The 19233-nt window shown below is 37.8% G+C and overlaps 2 protein-coding genes across 3 annotated transcripts in view; one reads left to right on the top strand and one right to left on the bottom strand.

Moving 5' to 3' along the window:
- Positions 1 to 175: 175 nt before the first annotated feature.
- iqgap2 (IQ motif containing GTPase activating protein 2) overlaps positions 176 to 19233 on the bottom strand; it is a 39127-nt gene continuing 20069 nt past the window's right edge. Inside the window, exons 15-39 of one of the 2 annotated variants that reach the window (XM_059336559.1) lie at positions 18923 to 19086; positions 15365 to 15391; positions 14960 to 15050; positions 14116 to 14283; positions 13822 to 13964; positions 13450 to 13620; positions 12872 to 12955; positions 12577 to 12648; positions 12425 to 12494; positions 12032 to 12240; positions 11703 to 11855; positions 11414 to 11577; positions 10509 to 10733; positions 9508 to 9648; positions 8260 to 8344; positions 7865 to 8097; positions 7215 to 7347; positions 5009 to 5111; positions 4760 to 4901; positions 3613 to 3700; positions 3249 to 3461; positions 2982 to 3142; positions 2736 to 2879; positions 1443 to 1551; positions 176 to 812 (exon numbers count right to left, since the gene is read on the bottom strand). In XM_059336559.1, coding sequence (XP_059192542.1) covers positions 699 to 812; positions 1443 to 1551; positions 2736 to 2879; positions 2982 to 3142; positions 3249 to 3461; positions 3613 to 3700; positions 4760 to 4901; positions 5009 to 5111; positions 7215 to 7347; positions 7865 to 8097; positions 8260 to 8344; positions 9508 to 9648; positions 10509 to 10733; positions 11414 to 11577; positions 11703 to 11855; positions 12032 to 12240; positions 12425 to 12494; positions 12577 to 12648; positions 12872 to 12955; positions 13450 to 13620; positions 13822 to 13964; positions 14116 to 14283; positions 14960 to 15050; positions 15365 to 15391; positions 18923 to 19086 — 3407 coding nt within the window. In that variant the 3' untranslated portion in view covers positions 176 to 698. The remainder of the gene's footprint in view (positions 813 to 1442; positions 1552 to 2735; positions 2880 to 2981; positions 3143 to 3248; positions 3462 to 3612; positions 3701 to 4759; positions 4902 to 5008; positions 5112 to 7214; positions 7348 to 7864; positions 8098 to 8259; positions 8345 to 9507; positions 9649 to 10508; positions 10734 to 11413; positions 11578 to 11702; positions 11856 to 12031; positions 12241 to 12424; positions 12495 to 12576; positions 12649 to 12871; positions 12956 to 13449; positions 13621 to 13821; positions 13965 to 14115; positions 14284 to 14959; positions 15051 to 15364; positions 15392 to 18922; positions 19087 to 19233) is intronic. The other variant, XM_059336560.1, reaches the window with a different exon arrangement.
- Positions 16177 to 19229, top strand: f2rl2 (coagulation factor II (thrombin) receptor-like 2). The gene is made up of 2 exons (XM_059336566.1): positions 16177 to 16496; positions 17115 to 19229. Exons 1-2 carry the CDS (start codon positions 16433 to 16435, stop codon positions 18149 to 18151), a joined length of 1101 nt encoding a protein of 366 aa, XP_059192549.1. The 5' UTR covers positions 16177 to 16432; the 3' UTR covers positions 18152 to 19229.

The following is a 19233-nucleotide window of genomic DNA, read 5'->3' as shown; positions in this document are numbered from 1 at the left end:
CACACCTCCTCCCCATTACACAGAAATAATGTGCAACAGTGACCTTGATATGCAGATTCAATTTTGGTCCTCAAAGAAGTGGAAGGTTGGCAGATGTTTTAACTGAAAAAGTAGTTTTTGATTAAAATATAATATTAAGGAAAATACTAATATGGTTGACACATAGGAAAAATAAATAATTGTAGACAAGTGTAATTTATTCTCCACATTTTTCAAACATTAGAAATCATTTATATACGGATAATACACATTAAAATACATCGGTAGTAGCTTTTGCATTTTCTTAGAAGTTTTATTAATTAAAACGTGTTTCTGTACACACTTTAATTACAGTAAAAGGCACTGGTAAACTACAGTATTTCATATAGCCATGCAGGGCGGCAGGAAAGTTACTCCATTTTCAACATACAAGGTAACAATAACAATGTGTTTCCTAGCTTTTACATACAAAACATGAACATCATTACAATTTAATTCTTAAAAATACATTACATTTACAATCACCACATGGAAAAATACAGAACGGACACATTTAGACGGACGACGACATTTCATTTTGGTGTGATCCATGAAATTATGATCAGAACGTGATGTTTTCTGGCTAAATTAATTTTGTTCAACAAACTCAGTACAGTCAGAAGGCACAATCTGTTTCCTCTTCCTCTCCCGTTTTTTTCTCCCACTTGTTCTTTACCTTCTCATTTTCCATAGAATTTTTTGTTCAGGAGGAAGATGAGTAAGTTGACGTTGACTTTGGCTCTGTCAAACATCTTCATGACGGCCACGCCTTCGTACTGCAGCTGAAGGAGGTCCTGGACACACGATAGATAAATACAATGAGAAACACACACAAACGGCTTTTTATTCAGAGATAAGGTGCTAATTTGGCAGGTTCACATACAACATAAATATCCCACTGACTTTATGATAGTCAATTAAATTATTGTATTAGTGTAATTTAAAAGAAAAAAACTCTTTTGTTTTTTTGACAAATTGAAGACAATTGTGACACAATTGTGTGTTTCTGTAGAGAAAAGTCCTCCACCAATAGAATAACTTAAGTGTTCAAAGAATATTTTCATATTCTTTAAAAGTTGCTCCTGTATTTTTTTTTTTTTTTACCAAATCAGAATATAATAATTGTTTCAATAACTTTATACTCAAGTTAACATTTTGTAATATATACTTATAATTTATTTTGGAATCTAAACAGAACATTCAAAAATGTAATTCAATTCATCAACATTTAAATAAAATAAAAAAAATGCTGATTCTCTTTATTTTTCAGGAGAGTTTTAACATTTTCCTTTGCTTGCTTTGTTTGCAGTGATATTTCCTGCCAGTATGCCAATAAGTTGAAAGGGACATTTAACCATCTGTCATCAAGGTTTAGTGTCGAGTAGCGAGCCGCTTTTATTTCATGATATTCGGGAAATGTTTACCTGGAAATGAAGCTGAACTTTTTCCATTTCAACTCCCATAAACTTGGCCTTCACCTCGAAGTCTCCAACTTCCTCAGTGGGTGAAATGTCAAACATGACATTTTTGAACCTGAAATAGAGAGAGAGACAATAACAAGAGATTAATGACAAAAAGTGACAGCACAGCACAAAACCACAAACAATTGTGCATTTTTTTGTCCTTTTATTGTAGAAATACAAAAACAAAATAATAAGTTACCAGTATTAACACAGTATTGTCGATAACACACAAATCAAATTAAGATTTGCTTTGGTGGATTTGATCTGTTTGTTGTAAATATTTCCTAACATCTTTACATTTAAGTCTCCTTTCTTATTTACAATATATTTTATCATTATATCCACATTTTCAAGCACAGTTTAACATTTCAACACAATGAAGAGCAAGGTGACAGTTTTGAGAAAAACGGATGAAGTCATGTCATCAAGATGGCTCTATATGTCACAGCTTAATAATAAAAATGTCACTATACGTTGTGCAGATGTGAGTAAAAAAAAAAAAACCTGACCAGTGGTAAAGAGTTGAATTAAAAGCATAACCCCTTTTGATAACTGTTTAAGTTGCAAAAATGTAAAAAAAAAAAAAAAAAAAAAAAAAATAGTAACTGATAAAAAACCCCAAAAATATAGTATTTGGAAAAAAGTAAAAATAGTATAGTTTATCCAAAAAACGGCATAGAATAAAACGTTGCTCATGGTCATAGGATAGCATGTCCAAGAATATTTAAAAAAAAAAACTGCCATATTATAGTATGTCCAAAAAATGTATTTAAAAAATGCTATCAGGAATTTTAAAGTTAAAAAAAAAACAAAAATACACCTTGTAAAAAAGGAAAAAGGTCATTGTGTAGTTTGTCCAAAAATGACAAACACCATAGAACAGTATGTTGACAATAGTAATAGTATAGTATGTTCAAACATATTTTTAAAAAATGCCATTATGTAGTACATCCAAAAATTTTAAAAACGCCATGTTGAAAATAAATAAATAAATAAATAAAGATGAAAAAACAGCCAGTGTAGTTCGTCCAAAAATAACAAAAAACACCATAGAACAGTACGTTGATCATAGTAATAGTATATTATTTCCACTAATTTAAAAAAAATGGCATAGTATATATAGTATGTGAAAAATGTCAAAAAAAAATGTAATTGTGTAGTTCGTCCAAAAATGCCAATTACACCATAGAGTAATACGTTGATCATGGTAAAAGCATTAAAAAAACACAATATTATAGTAGTAGCTCAACTCACTGGTTTGTCTGAAGTCCTTCTATCTCCAGGATGACTCCTTTCTCATGCAGCCTGGCTCCGGTGTACTTCAGAGATGCTGGCTTCCACTTCTTACTGCCCTTATTTTCTCCTTTGCTGTCCAGTTTTATAGATCTGCGTGAATTCCTGGACACAAAAAAACACAGTGACACACAGGTAAATATTCACAAGAAAAGGGAAAAACTCTCCATCGACACATGGTAGTGTGTAAGTAAAGGTATAGCTCACTTCCGGTTGAGGTTATCCAGGCAGGTCTTGATGTAGGTGTCGTAATAGTTCATCTGGTCCTGGTAGAAGGCCGTTTTCGAGTTGAGCGCCGTCAGTGTTTGCTGGAGCTTCACAAGCTCGGCCTTCCTCCTCTGTCTGTAGCGTCTTTGGTAGCGAATGTCCTGTCAATCGCAGGATTTAGCAAATTCAGAAACTGAACAGAACCTCAACACATGTAGCATTAGAGCCGTGCATCTTTCCTCTGTGAATGAAGAGCTGCTTATGTACCTTTGCTATGTCATTGATGAGGTCCTGGTATTTGTTTCTCTCCGTGACGAGGCCGGCCTGCTCCAGGTTCCGCAGATTCCTCTGGATCTTCCTCTTCTTCTGCTCGAGAGGCAGCTGGCTGTCCTCCAGCACAGCCGGGCTGCTCTTCAGACCTTCTGGTGTCTGAGCATCCTGGACTGCCCGGCGCTCTACAATCTTAGTATGCTCCGACTCCTTCAGGAGAAAAAAGCAACAATTTCGGTGCGTTTATTCATTTAACATGAAATGGCTGATGTATGTGTGTGTGTGTGTGTGTGTGTGTGTGTGTGTGTGTGTGTGTGTGTGTGTGTGTGTCTAAGAATAAACAAGAGGAAGAAAATTTCACCTGTGGGACCGTCGCAGGGTTCTCAAGTATTTCGGGCAGGGTCTCTCCAGGTTGAATCCGAACCACATCCACTATAAGCTTTTTTGTCCTGATACACACACAGAACATCTTAATGAGTCAGACCTTTTTTTTTAATTATTTCAGGTGAAATAAAAAAACAAAAATTAAGTTGTTCTCGGACAGCTGTTCTCCGACTTCACTGATATGACATCACCTTCTTTAACCTTCTTTAAATCCAATAACATGGTGAGAGAGTTATGTTTTTTGTTTGTTTGTCAACCTCAAAAGCCTAAATTATTTGACCACCCTTGTTGTTAAACCCTTGAGTTTAATTTAATATCTAGCCATCTCCCATGGTTTTCTTGATAATGATTTTGGCTATTATCAAGAAAACCATGGAAAATGTCTAGATATCAGCCTTTAGTTACCTTTAGTTGTACCAGGCATTGAAATGAACAAGAAATTGAAGAAAAGGGTGGTTTAATATTTTTTTCCATGACTGTATGTACATATCAGAACAAATGTTTTAATATCGACTTAGAACATTTTTTCAAAACAGCTTTTCACCATTCATTTAAATTTCATGAAATATTTTGAAAAAGTAGTTTTTCTCATCAATGTTCCTATCTGAATTCCTACAACTGGTTGAACACATTATGGAATTACAACCAAATTTAGAAGACTCATGCACATATCAACTTAGAGAAATCCTGCATTCACATTTATTTAACTAAAAATTGTATATACCAAAAAATAAGTAAGAGACCAACTCTCCAACACAGCCTCCTGTAAGAAACACATCCAGACGGATACATGTTTCTGGGCAAGATAACACTGACCACCAAACCGCTTCCTTTTTGGACAGGAAGCGATAGAAGAGCAGGAAACAAAGACACGCTACTGAGTGATAGCCACAAAAAACACACACTGTGTTAAGGGTTAAGTGCAGTGCATCACAGAGCAATCATAACAATCCCAAACTCTATATTAGGTGCTCCCGAGTCATTTTAATTCAGGGTAATAGTTTAAATATACATTCAGGATTGGATTATGGCACCGTCATACTGTAAGAATCCTGATGACTGCAACAAAAAGTATTGGAGCTATTTGAGCAATTTGTCTCGGCATCCTCCAAAAATAAACTTACTTTGTCATTAGAGTCTTCATGTCTTTGTCGTCTCCTTCCAGTAGCTCAAACTTGCTGGTTAGTGTGAGCGAGATCTCCGTCTTGGCCAGCTGGCTCAGAGCACTCTCTCTGTTCGGGTCATTTGGGCCCACTGATCCTTCACCTTAAATAGAGAAGCACGAGTTTTAAATTGATAAATACACTATAAACAACTTCTGATACACTTGGGATAAATATATCGTGTATAAAGAAATGTTTGCTTGACAGTACCAAGGAATGTCTCCACATCGGGGACGTCTCCCAGGTCCTGCAGCAGCTCATGCAGCAGGTCACTGCGATCAGGGGAGATGGCCTCCAGATGTTCCAACAGCAGCTGCGCAAATACAGATGTGATTAGTCCAGTGCAAAAAGCTTCAACATTTACTGTGTAACTGAAACAATATTATGACATGTTGAATGAACCTTGTTAAATGTATCTATGGAGAAAAAGCAAAAACAGATTTATGGGACACGTTCTTTTACAAGGTAAACCCATATATACATATGTATAATATAATAATACAATTACGGGTGTGCTATATCGTATCGTTCACGATTATACCGGTATATTTTTTTTATGGGTAAAAAAAATGCATATCATGATATTGGCAACATTCCTACTTCTTGATGTAGTGGCGAGAGTAAATTTTTTGTATTTGGCAACTGTTGAGATTTGTAATTTACACTACATTTGGATTTATGATTGGTTTTTATTTTGTTTTGTACGATTTTTATTTATTTATACAGACTAAAAAATCTTTTTCTATTTATTTTTCAGTATTTTTTAATATCGTCAAGTATATCGTTATCGCAAAAAATACCGTATAATATCGTGATAATCTTTTAGGGCCATATCGCCCACCCCTAAATACAATAAAGAAATATATATATATATACACAGGTAAAATGAATCAGGTCCCCATTAAGATCATGCCATTGCTTTTCTTCACATATAGACAACAGACAGGAAATGATAGTTATCTTTGGGTGCAAAATAAAGGTTGAGAGAACATCTGCTCGAACCAACATGCACGTCATCTCCATTGTTAGTCCTTGCCTAAATAAGTGTAGAGTGAAACTAATGCTGAAAGGACACAGATGGTTTTAACCCACTGCTACCCCCCTTTACATGGAAGCAGTATGGAAATACCGAGAAAAGTAAATGGGATCATGACGTACAGAAAAGTAAGTGGCTGGATGGGAAACAAGTGATAAAAAAAGCAGAGAAGAGAAAGGGACAAGAGATGTTGATACATGCCAACGACAGGGGGCAACATATATCCACCATTCCCTCCGTGGGATTTAAGCAACATGAGAACTGTAGATCAACTGCATTTTTATACCTTAACTGCAAGTTAAGGTATAAAAGCTAGACCAAATGATGAGTTGAAACTAGTTAATTTGATGCTAAAGCTGTGTCAGTGTTTGGCTGCATCACAAAGATTTAGCAGCAGCTAATCTTAACTACTCTGGCCACAAGTGAAAACATAATTTTTTGTGACAATATCTAATTTATTGTTAGCTTTTCGCCAATCAGTGAAAAGCACTATTCTTAATATAGTAACTCATATAGCAAATTTACCACCTTATGATCTTCTCAGGAAATTAAGTACTTGTTTTGTTATCAATCACTGACGTAATGGTTGTAATGAAATGCTATTTTGTATGATACAACTAGTCATGCTCAATAAATATGTGCAAAAACAAGTCTCTTTTGTGCCCAATTGTAACGGTAAATGGTAAATGGACCTGCACTTATACATCGCTTTTCTAGTCGCTTTGCGACCACTCAAAGTGCTTTACACTACAGACTGCGCTCATTCACCCTTTCACACACACATTTATACAGGTGGCAGAGGCTACCCTAAACGGTGCCACCTGCCACCATTGGGAATTCATTCACACACCGATGAACGCAGCATCGGGAGCAATTTGGGGTTCAGTATCTTGCTCAAGGATACTTCGACATGTAGGCTGCCATGGTCAGGGATCGAATCACCAACCCTTCGGTTGGGGGGTAACCCGCTCTACAAGCTGAGCCACAGCTGCCCCAATTCAATTGTCTTTGAACACTTTGCTATACAAGAGCTAGACCAAACAACAACTAAAACGGTACGTAAAATTGGACAAAGCATGATGATTGCACCTACTAAGGGTGAGGTATAAGATGTAAGACGTAAACGATGCCTACATTGGAACCCTTGCAGCTGGTACAACCCTTAAAATGTTAGTAGAACATAAACTATGGCCGAAGTGAGTAAGTAAGTTCAAGCCAGACTTTGTTTGAACTTGCCCACAACTGCTGCAACCAAGCAGAAAGTAAAAGTGACAAAGACTTATCTAAAACACTAAATGTTCTCATTGAAGTCTCAAATTATACCCTCAGGTAAGTTCATATCTGATCTACAGACTGTTGGTGTATTTTTCTTGGGTTTACCGAGTGGGTATTGATGATCTCATCTATGGAGATGTAGATGATGGGCTTGCTTAGAGTCACCATGTCGGAGTATTCGTCGATGTTGAACTTCTCCTCAGGCTCAGGGACATCGCATGCTGACTGGAAAAATGTCCTGCAAGGAGAAGGACATCAGTGGATGTTAGTCCCAAATTCTGACATAATGGCCAGCATTAACAAAAACACAAGGAAATTAAGTGATTAAGAGGAATATGTGCCTGTGACTTTTTCAACTTGGCTAAATTGCTCATGCTGACTTGTTTCCAGAAAACGGACTGGGGCTTATGTGGATTTCCAGTAATGATGAGTCAAACCCTTTGGCAATGTGGGCCAGATAATCCCACACACACTGGCCCAGCCCTTCTTATTTGTCAGTTTGTACAGGCCTGTCTGAACTTCATTTGATTTCAGTGAAAACATTTCCCAGTTGCTGATACAGCAGACAATTTATTTCTCTGCCGGGATTATCTCGACCTCCACCATGTCAGCTCAACTTGTTCCTGACCGTACAAGTGAAATGTGATTGTCAACAGGCCTTACTTTAATGTTTCATACTCTTGATTTTGTTATTGGAAGGAAAACATTCTTCTGTACCACCTACACAGCACATTCATTCAATATCAATCTCTTACCTAAACTTCTCATATGTCTGAGAAATGTAGTTGTTCATGGGAGTCATATGTGCATTCTCGCCCTCAAACAGCTTATTGGCTGCAGCGTGCTGGAGCATCTTTGCCACTGATCCCAGGTTGCGACGCTGGTCCACGTGAAGCTGCCCTCCTGCTGACATGTCAATGATGTCGAAGCCATCAGGGGCCACGATGGCTGGGTTCATGTAGCGGTAGTACAGCAGGTTCCCTACAATCTGCCATAAAAACAAGAGGCTGAATCATTTCAACACTTTCGTAAAATGGTGTTGCACTCACCTCAGCATGCTCGCAATAATAAAGCATGATGGCCATGTGAGCAAAATGTTAACACATTGTACTGTGAATAAAATATAATCTATACATCAAAGGGATTCTACCTTCATCAGCTCGTCCTCTGAGGCATCTGGAAACTTTTCATGGAGGCAGTTCTTCAGAACTTTTGCTATGTATCTCATGCCATAACTACATGCAAAACAAAAAGTATTGATGGGACATCAAACACAAAACAACATGCATTCATGTACTATAGGACAAATGATACAGCAAGCTCATGACAGGGAAAACTGAGGACTTTTGAAGCATGGATACTTGAATTTATGACTGCACGAACTGATGGTTTTCAGTGCATCTGTGTTTACATACACATCATTAGCACCATCTAGTGGAATGAATAGTCTTTGGTAATATAAAAAAATGTTTTTGTGATTAAATCAATAGATACATAGTCAAAGTACTGGGTCACTTGGGTGTGGCTAATGAAGCACAAAGCAGAGTTCTGTTTCTGTTTGAACAACTGACTAGATGACTGCTCGCTGCAAAGCAATTACTGTCTGCTGTCTACTTATTGTGACTGTGTCCCAACATGCAGCTGAAAACTTAACAGCCAGGCCAAAACATATGATCATATCCTGTCAAGCTCATTTTATTAATGAGGCTCTCATTATGTTGTTGAAGAATAGTATAAAAACTAGGAGACAAATGGTCAACAGAATGATACAATTACATTTAAATATTGAAATGCAAAAGATAAAAATAGTAAGGAAAAATAAGCATGAACAGAGAGGGAACTATTTTTGTTTTTTTCCCCAATTACTTAAAATTGATTTAAGTAAATTGCATTTGGCAAGCATGTTGTTTCTTTGACTTAATGCACATCCTGTTGAAACAATACTGAGGCAGAATGCAGCGGGTGGACAAAATAACAGGGACAGTTATATATAATAACATAATGCCGTCAAGTACGACACAACAAATACTAATAATAATAATATTTATATTTATTATATTTATAATAATAAATTATGGCCCCAAGAGTTGAATCAGCAACTCTTATAGTCTAAAAACATATTGAGGCTTAGAATTAAATTTCATTGCATTGTATTAAACTGCATTTGACTTTAAAGTGCTTGTGTGAAAATAAATTGAATTTCAACTGTCGGAACACTTTTAGTAGCAAACTTCAAAAGCACATCATGTTTTATTATTCCTTAGAAATAATCTGGTTTTAAAAAAGCAAACAATGACACTTTATAGTGAACAAATTCATGCAGACTGAAATGCTCAGGCAGTAATGTCAAACACAAATGATAAGTGGACTTTTACACTGAACAGGTCCTGAAACTTACGGGATATTATCCAGTGATGACACAATGGAGTTCAAGACCTTATCCGTAGCAGACCGCAGCGCCAGACTGGACGCCTCCAGCCTGTTGCGTACTTCCTCATGTGACATGGCCTGCTCGGGAGTCACTTCGTAGGGCAGCTTGCTGAGGGACAGAAACAACAGCAGGCATGTGTAAGGCTCAGCGTTGGCAGTGTTCATGGTGGGGGGGTTGTGCAATCTACTGTGCTAGATTTTAAAAATGTTTTAAGGTTACTGCAAAATAATTTCTAAAGCATACAATTAACTATTAGACTCATTTGCTACATTTAAAGGCAGGCATTACTGCTAGAAGTCAAGTCAGTACGGCATAAAAAAAAGAGAACTACACCTTAAACTTAAATGCTTTGTAAAAGATGAGCAATTATTTTTATTGTAAGCAGCAGTATTGATGATAACCATGATATCTAAATAAAGACGTATTGATATCTTAATTATACACATATGATAATATTGTATAATAATTCAGCTCCTCTAAAAGCATTTATTTGTATTCTTTTGTACACTTTTCTATAGTTTTGGTTAAACAATATCAAAAACCACCTCCCTCATACAGTTTAATTCATTTGTTAAAAAAATAAATTAAAAAAAAGATAAAATACGCAACAAACAAAGTTAAATATTAATTTGACTGATAGCATTATTATAACATACATCGAACAGGTACAATGACAAGAATTAGGTCAGTTACTTTAAAGGGGGTGAATATTTATGCAATCATATATTTTACCTTATATGTTTTTTAATTTATTGATACTATTTTGTAAAAAAATATGATTTTACTTTGATATTAAAGAGGGGTTTTTTTTTATATTGACCATGATTTCATGTGTAAAAGCAACAAAAGGGTGAAACATCCAAGGGGAGTGAATAATTTTTATAGGCATTGTACAAACGGCAAACCTAAGACCAAACCAATGTATAACCACCCGTCTGCAATATTTTTAGCCCCTGTAGTTTCCCTACCTGGCCTCTCCGGTGGCCGTCTCCAGCTGGTTGACCCAGGCTTTGTACACGTCCACCGGGTTAGTGTTGATGCCCAAACTCTTGTCCTCGATGATGTCTTTGACCACTGGAGCCAGCAGCTGCCGGAGTGTGTTGTGGCCGCGTGCACCTCTGTTGAAGCTCACCACCATCTTGATTACTGTTGGGTTCCCCGTCACTATGTCCTGGATCTGGTCCACCTTAGAACTGAGACGAACGGAGAAGATAGAACAGCTCATTAGTACCGTCCAAACAACAACAAAACACAAAACTTGATGAACATGCGTTATTTGAGAAATCTAAATTATTCTGAGATTGTATAGTCACATATGTAATTGTAAAACATTACAGCCATTACATGGACTAAACCAAAGGTGCAAATGAGTTCCATTTTGTTTTCTAATGTCCCTTTTATTGTGAACAGCAGGATGCTTTGATAAAGATACAATATAATATAAATATATATATAAATTGATATTGAGTTTGTAAATATGGTTAATGCACAAAGACTGAGATGGATTTTCACATATAAAATGAAACATATTAATTAGTGATTTATCTGGAAAAGGAGCACAGGAGAGGAGAAAAAAAGCTGTTTACCAAGAACATCTGTAGGTATTTAATTGTTTTTTTTTATGTTAACAGTTCACCTGGAATATTGTTTTTGTTTGTTTATGTTTATTCTCTTTCCTTTTCCACAAGTTTTGTATATGCAAGACCGGAAGATGTGTGTAAAATAGTGGTTATAAGCCCATGAGGGATGGGCCAAACGTTTGGAATGACAGAACTAAAAATTATTAATAAATGAATGGATAACTACAATAGTGTTACTGTACAATAGTGACTTCTGATAATGGCACAATAATGACTAAAGCTGCAGTTCTCACTCGATTTCCTCCTTCAGAGCCGTCTTGAAGAGCTTGAGCAGCAGGTACTCCTCTCTCTGGTTGGAGGCGTAGTTGTACAAGGTGAAGACCACAGTGTCCATAAACTTGGTGGACTTGTTTTGGGGCATCTGGAAGATCAGCTTGGCCAGGTAGTGGGGGTTGGTCTGAAGAGGAGGGAAAGGAAAAGGAGCAGCATTAAGTGTGTGTCTGCAGCCTCAGCTGGAACACTAATTGTACCGCGTAAGTTGCTTCGATTTCAAGTTGTAGTTTAACACATTTTTTGTATCACCTGCAGCAGGTAAAAGAGATGTTGGTAGGCTTCCAGTTGCCTTCTTTTGCCTTTACTCAGACCCTTGATTCCCAGTCTGTCTCCTATTGTCAAGTCCTCTTTACTCGCTTTATTTTTCTTGTTCTTCATTTTCTTGCTATGGGACACAACATCCTTCCCAAAGAAATAAACACCACATGAGTTAAGCAGCCAAACAAGACAGGAATTAAATTACAGTTCAGAGTTAGGAACCTTCACCTAAAAACGTGCCATTACCAAACAATGAATATCAGTCAGAATCATGGTTTACCTTTCCTTCCCCTGTACAAAACAAAGGAAGGGTTGCCAACCTGTAGAGTGATCCTGTTCTTCACCAGCAGGCCAATCTTTATGTCCATCAGGTTCAAGTCTTTCTCCATCTGCTGATTGGAGCGGATATTAGTGACCACTTCTTCCCTCAGCCGTGTCACTTCCTGCTCTTCCTGAAGGTCCAGGGCGCTCTGCTCCAACAGGTGGACAAACTTACGCACCACTGACAGAGGAGGATCCTTGGCCCCAGCTAAGGAAGAAACATTTTTAAAAGAAATCATAAGTAATGTGCGTATGAGTCAAAGATGAACAGCTATGATGCATTGTTTAAAAGCAGGAAAACACAAACATAAACCAAATCTGAAATATGCACATATGCCAAATCCCAGACTATAACCTGAGCTGCAGGACAGTCAAATGTTTTTTCGACTTACTTAGGGTCCTGTAGTCATCTCTGGCTTTGTTGGCCTTTAGGAAAGCCTGGATTTTCACAATTTCTTTTTCCTAAACACACAAATAAGAGTGAGTCTTATACGACATGGGACCAACGACACAAACCCAAAGGATTGACGAAAGTGTTACTCACGTGCTCTTTGAAAAACTGCAACCTCTGATTGTATTTACGCTTGGCTTTCCACATTTTCACCAGAGACTGGAGCTAAAAACACAGCAGCCATGTTAATATTGTTAGGTACATGAAAATGTATTTAATAGATATTCTCAAATCCCAGCTAGGATGGTTATTTCAGTTATTGGCCGATGATTTCCTGAGACTGGTCATGAAGCTCTTATTTACAAGAAAAAATTGCATCGCTTAATTGTTGTCTCGTCATTCAAAGTATGCTTAAATAGATTCATATTATAAAAGGAAAATAATTTACCTTGACAACGGAATGAACATTCTTCTGAAGCAAATTCATCCTGTCTTTGTACAATTTTCTCTGTTTGTAACCTTTCCAGCAGGCCTGCAAGAAGAGGTAAAAGCATCATCAAAAATGTATATTTACGTTTACAAGTTTACAAGTGATACAACAGCATATATTGAACTTGAATAGTCAATAATTCTAATAATGTGTTGCTGCTGCTCTAAATAAATGTTTCTCTGGTTTGGAGTTTCCTTCAAAAGTGATGCAAACATAGAAATATACAATAATCATACGGTTCCAATATCATGTGCAATGTTACTTTTTTGTTATTCTATTAGGCAATGACTGATGAATAAATATTAAGTGAATAAGGAATAGTTCTATCATGTTTATCCTTATTATCTTATTTTTATTCATCGTAATTTATGGACAATCTGGAACAAGAATTTATTTTGGATTAATAAAGAAAATATTAATCTTTTTGTATGGCCATCTCTATTGAATTATTACTGCTACATTAGCGGTCAGTGTAGTTGATCGATTTCTTACATAAATCACTAGTATTCACAGTTCAAAGTATAGCCGTACACGACCTGCAATTTGACGACGTGTGGTTCTTGCTGGCGTAGATACTCCATTCTCTGGGAATGCTTTTTCCTGACCAGGTAACCTCTGACCCTCGCCTGCAGCTGAGTCACTAAGGACTCATTGGCCATCCATAACTGTTCCCGGTTATACTCTGCAGTCAAACAGCTGACAACGCTCTTGGGGGGGGAAAAAGCATGTTTTGAAGTTTTTCAGGATTTAAAAAAAAAAAACTTCTAGAGTGTGAATATTATGTCAGTACAATAGTGAATCCATTGTTTAACCAAGAAGAGATCATCTAACCTTCAGATGAACAGTAAGTATGTTAACACAAGATTACATAATGGAGCAGTGGAACTATGCAGCGCAGCAGCGGGTACCTGGATGTCCTCTTTACTGAGGTGTACGGCATTGTGTTCAAATCCTTCAGGTTCCTCCCAGGTGCCCTGTCCAGTCTCCAGGTTATAATAGTAATCATATTTGTCCTTGATGCAATGTTTTACCCACAAACCATCAGTGCTGCCTGGAGGAAAGCAAACAGAGTCACTTTAAACACGGTGAGTGTCATATTAAAACCCAAATCTGAAGATCCAGTAGCTTCTCACAGTGTAGGCATCAGCTCCTTAAACACTGAGCTTTCATTCTTGTACTACTTGTAAAGTAAGTCACATTACCTTCAGTAGCACTGTTTGTTTGTCTCTGCGCCAGTTCAGCCTGGTAAGTGTCAGCACATTCAGGGAGCACCGCTCTCAGTCCTGCACTGGGAACTTGCAAAGCCTGCAGCGTGTTCTGAGAGTCCCCCTCGGCCACCGTCCTGTTGATATCCGCGACCGCTCCAGCCACTAGCAACGTAAACAAGATTGGACCAAAGAAGTGTTGAGTCGTTGAATCAAATATAAAAATAGCAGAGTAACAAGTCAACCTTGTTAGTGAGTCAGGAATAATTCACAACAAGCAATGTGGTGATTAAAAGACTTATTGTAAGTCGCTTTGGACAAAAGCGTCTGCTAAATGACATGTAATGTAAAAAAGATATCAAACACCAATATAGGGCCCATAATAATGACAAAATTCTGATTAAGGCTACTTTATTGTCCGTTAAATTTGCATGAAATAGAAATGTATCTTTGGCGCTGGCATACATAATAACAACTCACACATACAACACAACTTATGCAACACCGACAGTTTTTCATCTATTAGCTAGAATTTTTACCGTATTCAAGTGTTTCCACTTAAATAAAAACTTTGCATTGGCACCATCAACCATGCAATACATTAAATAAGTAGGAGGTGCTGTTTGCATGAAACCCAGCTGAAACAAGCTACTGTGTGAGTATTCATTTAGAACATTAATGAGCCTAGTTTGTCAGAGTTGTGTTGTGATCCGAAAATAATGAACCATCAGAATCCAGCACTCAATGTACCCATCATTAGAGAAGAATTAACCGCAGCTGAATTAACTATTGTTGAAGTAGGAAAGATATGGAAGAGTAAATTTAAACTCGGGGTACATACATGTGAGAGCCTCCTCTTCATCCTGGTTGGCTGTGTGTATGGCCTCTTGGATTTGGTCCAGCCACAGTACTGCAGACTCGTCTCCAGAGCTCTACAATCAGGTTAAAAGCACAACGTCACCTCTCTTCTTTTTAGATGGTGGAGACCAAACTGCACCTCAGACACACAAGGCTTTGTTCACGCAGCGCTGCACAATACTAACTTGATATCAAATGATAGATTTTTTGAAGCAATTTTAGTCAAAACATTCAATATCCAAGGTGAGAAATTCTTGTAGTTATAGTGCATTATGCAAATTCATCAAGTTAGGGTTGTGGAGATTTTTGCTCTACAGCAGCAGCACTTCACAGCAACACTACTCAAGCCTGTGCTATTAGAGCAACAGCAAATAATAGATAGTAGTACCATTTCCCCTGTGTCCAGAGGTAAGATCTAAGGAAAAGGAAAAAATGTGAGTTGTTGACAATAATTATGCAACAAACATATCCTCGCCCCCACTCAGTCATCACTTTGTACTAAAAAACTGACCCGGACGATAAAACATCACAACAACCACAAATGTTTATTCAGTCTGACTTCTTCATTTGTTCTCAGGCTAATTTTAGAAAACTCTGGTGGGGACCGGGGTGTATCCCTGACCACAGGGCTAACAGGAAGGAAGTAGCCATTAAAAACATACTGCGCACACTAAAAGCAGCGTTTTTGTTTATATCTGCACGGACCAATGATTTCTCATCATGTATTGAGATCGTGGCAAAGTGAGACATGCTGCTGCAGTTATGTGATGGAAAAAAACATGCTTTTGTCTGTGACTTAATTTCTTAAACTGGTACAAAATAAATAAAAAGAAAAGTTTTTTTGCCATGTATATATTGGGTAACTTTCACTGAAATTAATCATTGGGCACCATCTTAAACACATTATTCAGTTAACATAATAAATACACATTAGTATTAGGCTTACAATATGCCCAAAAAATCTAATACAGTCCTCAATTCCATCACCAGGCTTACCAACATTACCATAACTCTCAAATGATCCCTAAGGCCAAAATCACCTTTATTACCAAAACACAATAACAATAACCTAAACCACAATAGAAAGAAAACAGCCTATTGTGAAAGTAATCAGTGGACTTTGTTTATGGATCACAGCTGTTGATAAACCATAAACAGTGTCCTCCCACCTCAGTGAGTCAGTGGGCAGTTACTGACGTAGCCAGAAGGGAATTTCAGTTTTCAAGCCTGGACAGGAAACCTGCTCACTCAACCGTACAAACAGACAAGCGCCCCATATACAGTCGTACACTGACGGGAAGCTAGGCTTAAGAACACACTACTGTTGGGCTGCAGAGATGCAAAACAGCAAATTTCACCGATGGAGAACTGTTGCATTTACTGAAGAGAAGCAACAACAAGACCGGTGAAGACAAGAAACCCCTTAAAAACTCCAGGACAAAGACTGCAGAGTGATATGGCCGACCTTGTGCCAGGACTACTCCTCTGTCTGATGGCAGTGCAGACCATTCAGCATGACGGTAAGTTTATTAAAACACTAGAGGACTTTACCAAAAGCATAAATGTATTATTTATTTAAGCCAGGGTCCTGAATTATATATTTAAATTTAGAAGTTTTTTAGTACACAAATTAAAGTTACAAAAAATAGATTTAAATATTTTAGTACAGCTATTAAAACAAACAAACAAAATTAAAAACAATAAAATTAGGGCTGCAACTTACAACATTTCCATGATTTCAACTGTCAGAAAATAGCTAGAAATGTCCATTCATTTGTCTTTAAATGTCTTGTTTTTTCCGTCCAAAATCCAATGATATTCAGTTTAATATGTTGTGAAACCAGGTAAGCAAAAAATATTAAGAAGCTAAGAGCATTTTTACCATTTTTGCATAAAAAATTACTTTTACATTAGTTGACTTTCAAAATACACTGCAGTTATTTTTTTGCCAGTTGCAGCTCTAATTGCAATAAAGATATTCAATAATGTATCATGTTATGATAGAAATGTTTCTTCTAAAAATAAAAAGCGATATAACTAGAAAGTCTTCAGACAATAACAGACAGTGTAATTTACTAATACTGTTGTAGTTTCTTAAATACTTATTATATAATTATTTATTTTTTACACATTTACAGGACAAAGCACCAGGAACAAAACAGATATTCCACCTGCAGCCCCGAAAACCTTCAAAGGGAGTCTGAGCAAATTTAACCATACAATCCGGCTGCCAAACCCAGAGCTGGAGGTGAACTTGGCGGACCCAGTGACAGCCTTCACCTCAGGGGTCCTCAGCACCAGGGTCATACCCTCAGCATATATCGTGGCCATGCTGGTGGGTATCCCCTCTAACGCCTACATTCTGGCCTTCCTCAGACTCAGAGCAAAGTCCTTCTCCATAGTCGTCCTTTACCTGAACCTGGCCCTGTCCGACCTGCTGCTGCTGCTCTCCCTGGCGCTGCGGGTTCACTACCACTTCAACGGGAATGACTGGATATTTGGGGAAATGTCCTGCAGGCTTATCACAGCTCTGTTTTATGGCAATGTTTACAGTTCGGCTCAAACTATAGCATGCATCAGTCTGAAGCGCTACCTGGCTGTGGTCAGACCGTTTCTGTACAGAAGGCTGGCTAAGACTTCACTGGCGGTGTGGACCTGCTTGGCTGTCTGGTTCTTATTCGGGGCAGCTATCGTGCCTGAGCTCCTGGTCAGGCAGACCTACCAGGTGGCCCAGCTGGGAGTCACCACCTGCCATGATGTTCTTCCTGTAGAAGAAAAAACCCATTCTCCTCTTGTCCCATACAGACTGATGCTGATTTGTCTGGGCTTCCTGTTGCCCTTCCTAATTTGTATCTATGCACATGTGTCAGTGGTGTACCACCTGGGACAATCCCGTTGTGACTGGAAACCGTTTATCAGAGTCAGCACGATAGTTTTCATCATCTTTGCTGTGTGTTTCTTGCCTAGCGGCATCCTGCACATCGCCCACTACATCCGTCTGTTTTCCTTGGGGGACGACAGACTGTACGGATACTACAGAGTAGCGGTGTGTCTCTGCTGTTTCCACAGTTGTCTGGATCCCTTCCTGTGTATGCTCATTTCCAAGATGGCAGCCTCAGAACTACAGTTCATCTCCCTCCCCAAGATATCTCAGAGGCAGACTGTTATGACGTGAGACTGGATGTGTGTGCACAGAAAAAGCTTTTCCTTTCTGGACCATTGTTGGGAACCAGCAGGGAAGCACAAGTCCAGAAACAAAGACTGCAAAACTGGACAATGTGAATTTAACATGTGATACTGCAGTCTCTGTGAAAAACAACACCAGGCTCTGTGAAATCAATTCAGGGAAAGTAAGGATCATGAAGGGAACATTAAGACTGTGAATCCTGTATGAGCCAGTCATCAAGCCATGATTACAGCAATAATCTTTCCTCTTTGCCGTGTTACAAGTCAGAGTTAAATACCAAAACCCGTTAATTATACAAACATTTACTCTTACCCTTCAAGTTGTAATTACATGTATAATATGTACAGAAAATCTCAATCAAAATGAAGCTATTCAGATTTATAATGATGCAGTAATGTAAAACTAAGCCATGTCAGGGATAAGAAGCTGCTGTGCAAATCCAATAACTCTAATTGGAGTTCTCTCTAATAAATTAAAAGCCGTAATGAGTAGGAATTTTCTAAAACACAGTTTATTAATTATTATTAATCGTAAATCAGTTTGAACATAAGATATACTGTCTTTTAAACTGAATAAATGTCACAAAGGATTAGCACATTATTATATTTAGTTTTATTCATATTTTAGACAACTGTTTTCGGAGTTGGTGCTGTAGGTGCTGTTGAGCCGCGGAGGAGAGGCCAACCTTTATTGTTTTGATTATGAACAGGCAAATCCTGCTCATTTAGCCTTTTGACTCAATTTAAAAAGGCACATTACCTGGCAGAGGAGTTGTTTGGTATATTGTAGGACATCATGGTAGTGTTTGGCTGTGGCTGGGTTCACTCCCGTCAACTTGGCTGTAGGGAGGAGCAGCGCTGCAAGTGTCTGCTGATGGTCACCTGAGTTAAGCGCCTCATTGATCTCAGCGATAGCTATGATGCCTGAAAGAAAAAGACAAGAACCATTTGAAACTTCTGTTAAGGTATTTCATTTTGTTTTTAAAATACTTAATTGTGGGACCACATCTAAAATAAAACATTTCTAAGGTTTGAAACCACTGGCTTTAAAGAAAAAAAAAACATGAAGTC

Source organism: Centropristis striata, chromosome 7, assembly GCF_030273125.1.
Source record: "Centropristis striata isolate RG_2023a ecotype Rhode Island chromosome 7, C.striata_1.0, whole genome shotgun sequence".
In the NCBI taxonomy this organism is placed as follows: domain Eukaryota; kingdom Metazoa; phylum Chordata; class Actinopteri; order Perciformes; family Serranidae; genus Centropristis; species Centropristis striata.
Note: the sequence above shows the minus strand (reverse complement) of the source record. Positions and strands in the feature narration are given on the sequence as shown.

Coding starts and splice junctions, on each gene's coding strand:
- f2rl2 (XM_059336566.1), top strand. CDS start 16,433: ATGGCCGACCTTGTGCCAGGACTACTCCTCTGTCTGATGGCAGTGCAG. Junction 16,497..17,114: donor GCAGACCATTCAGCATGACG/GTAAGTTTATTA, acceptor ACACATTTACAG/GACAAAGCACCAGGAACAAA.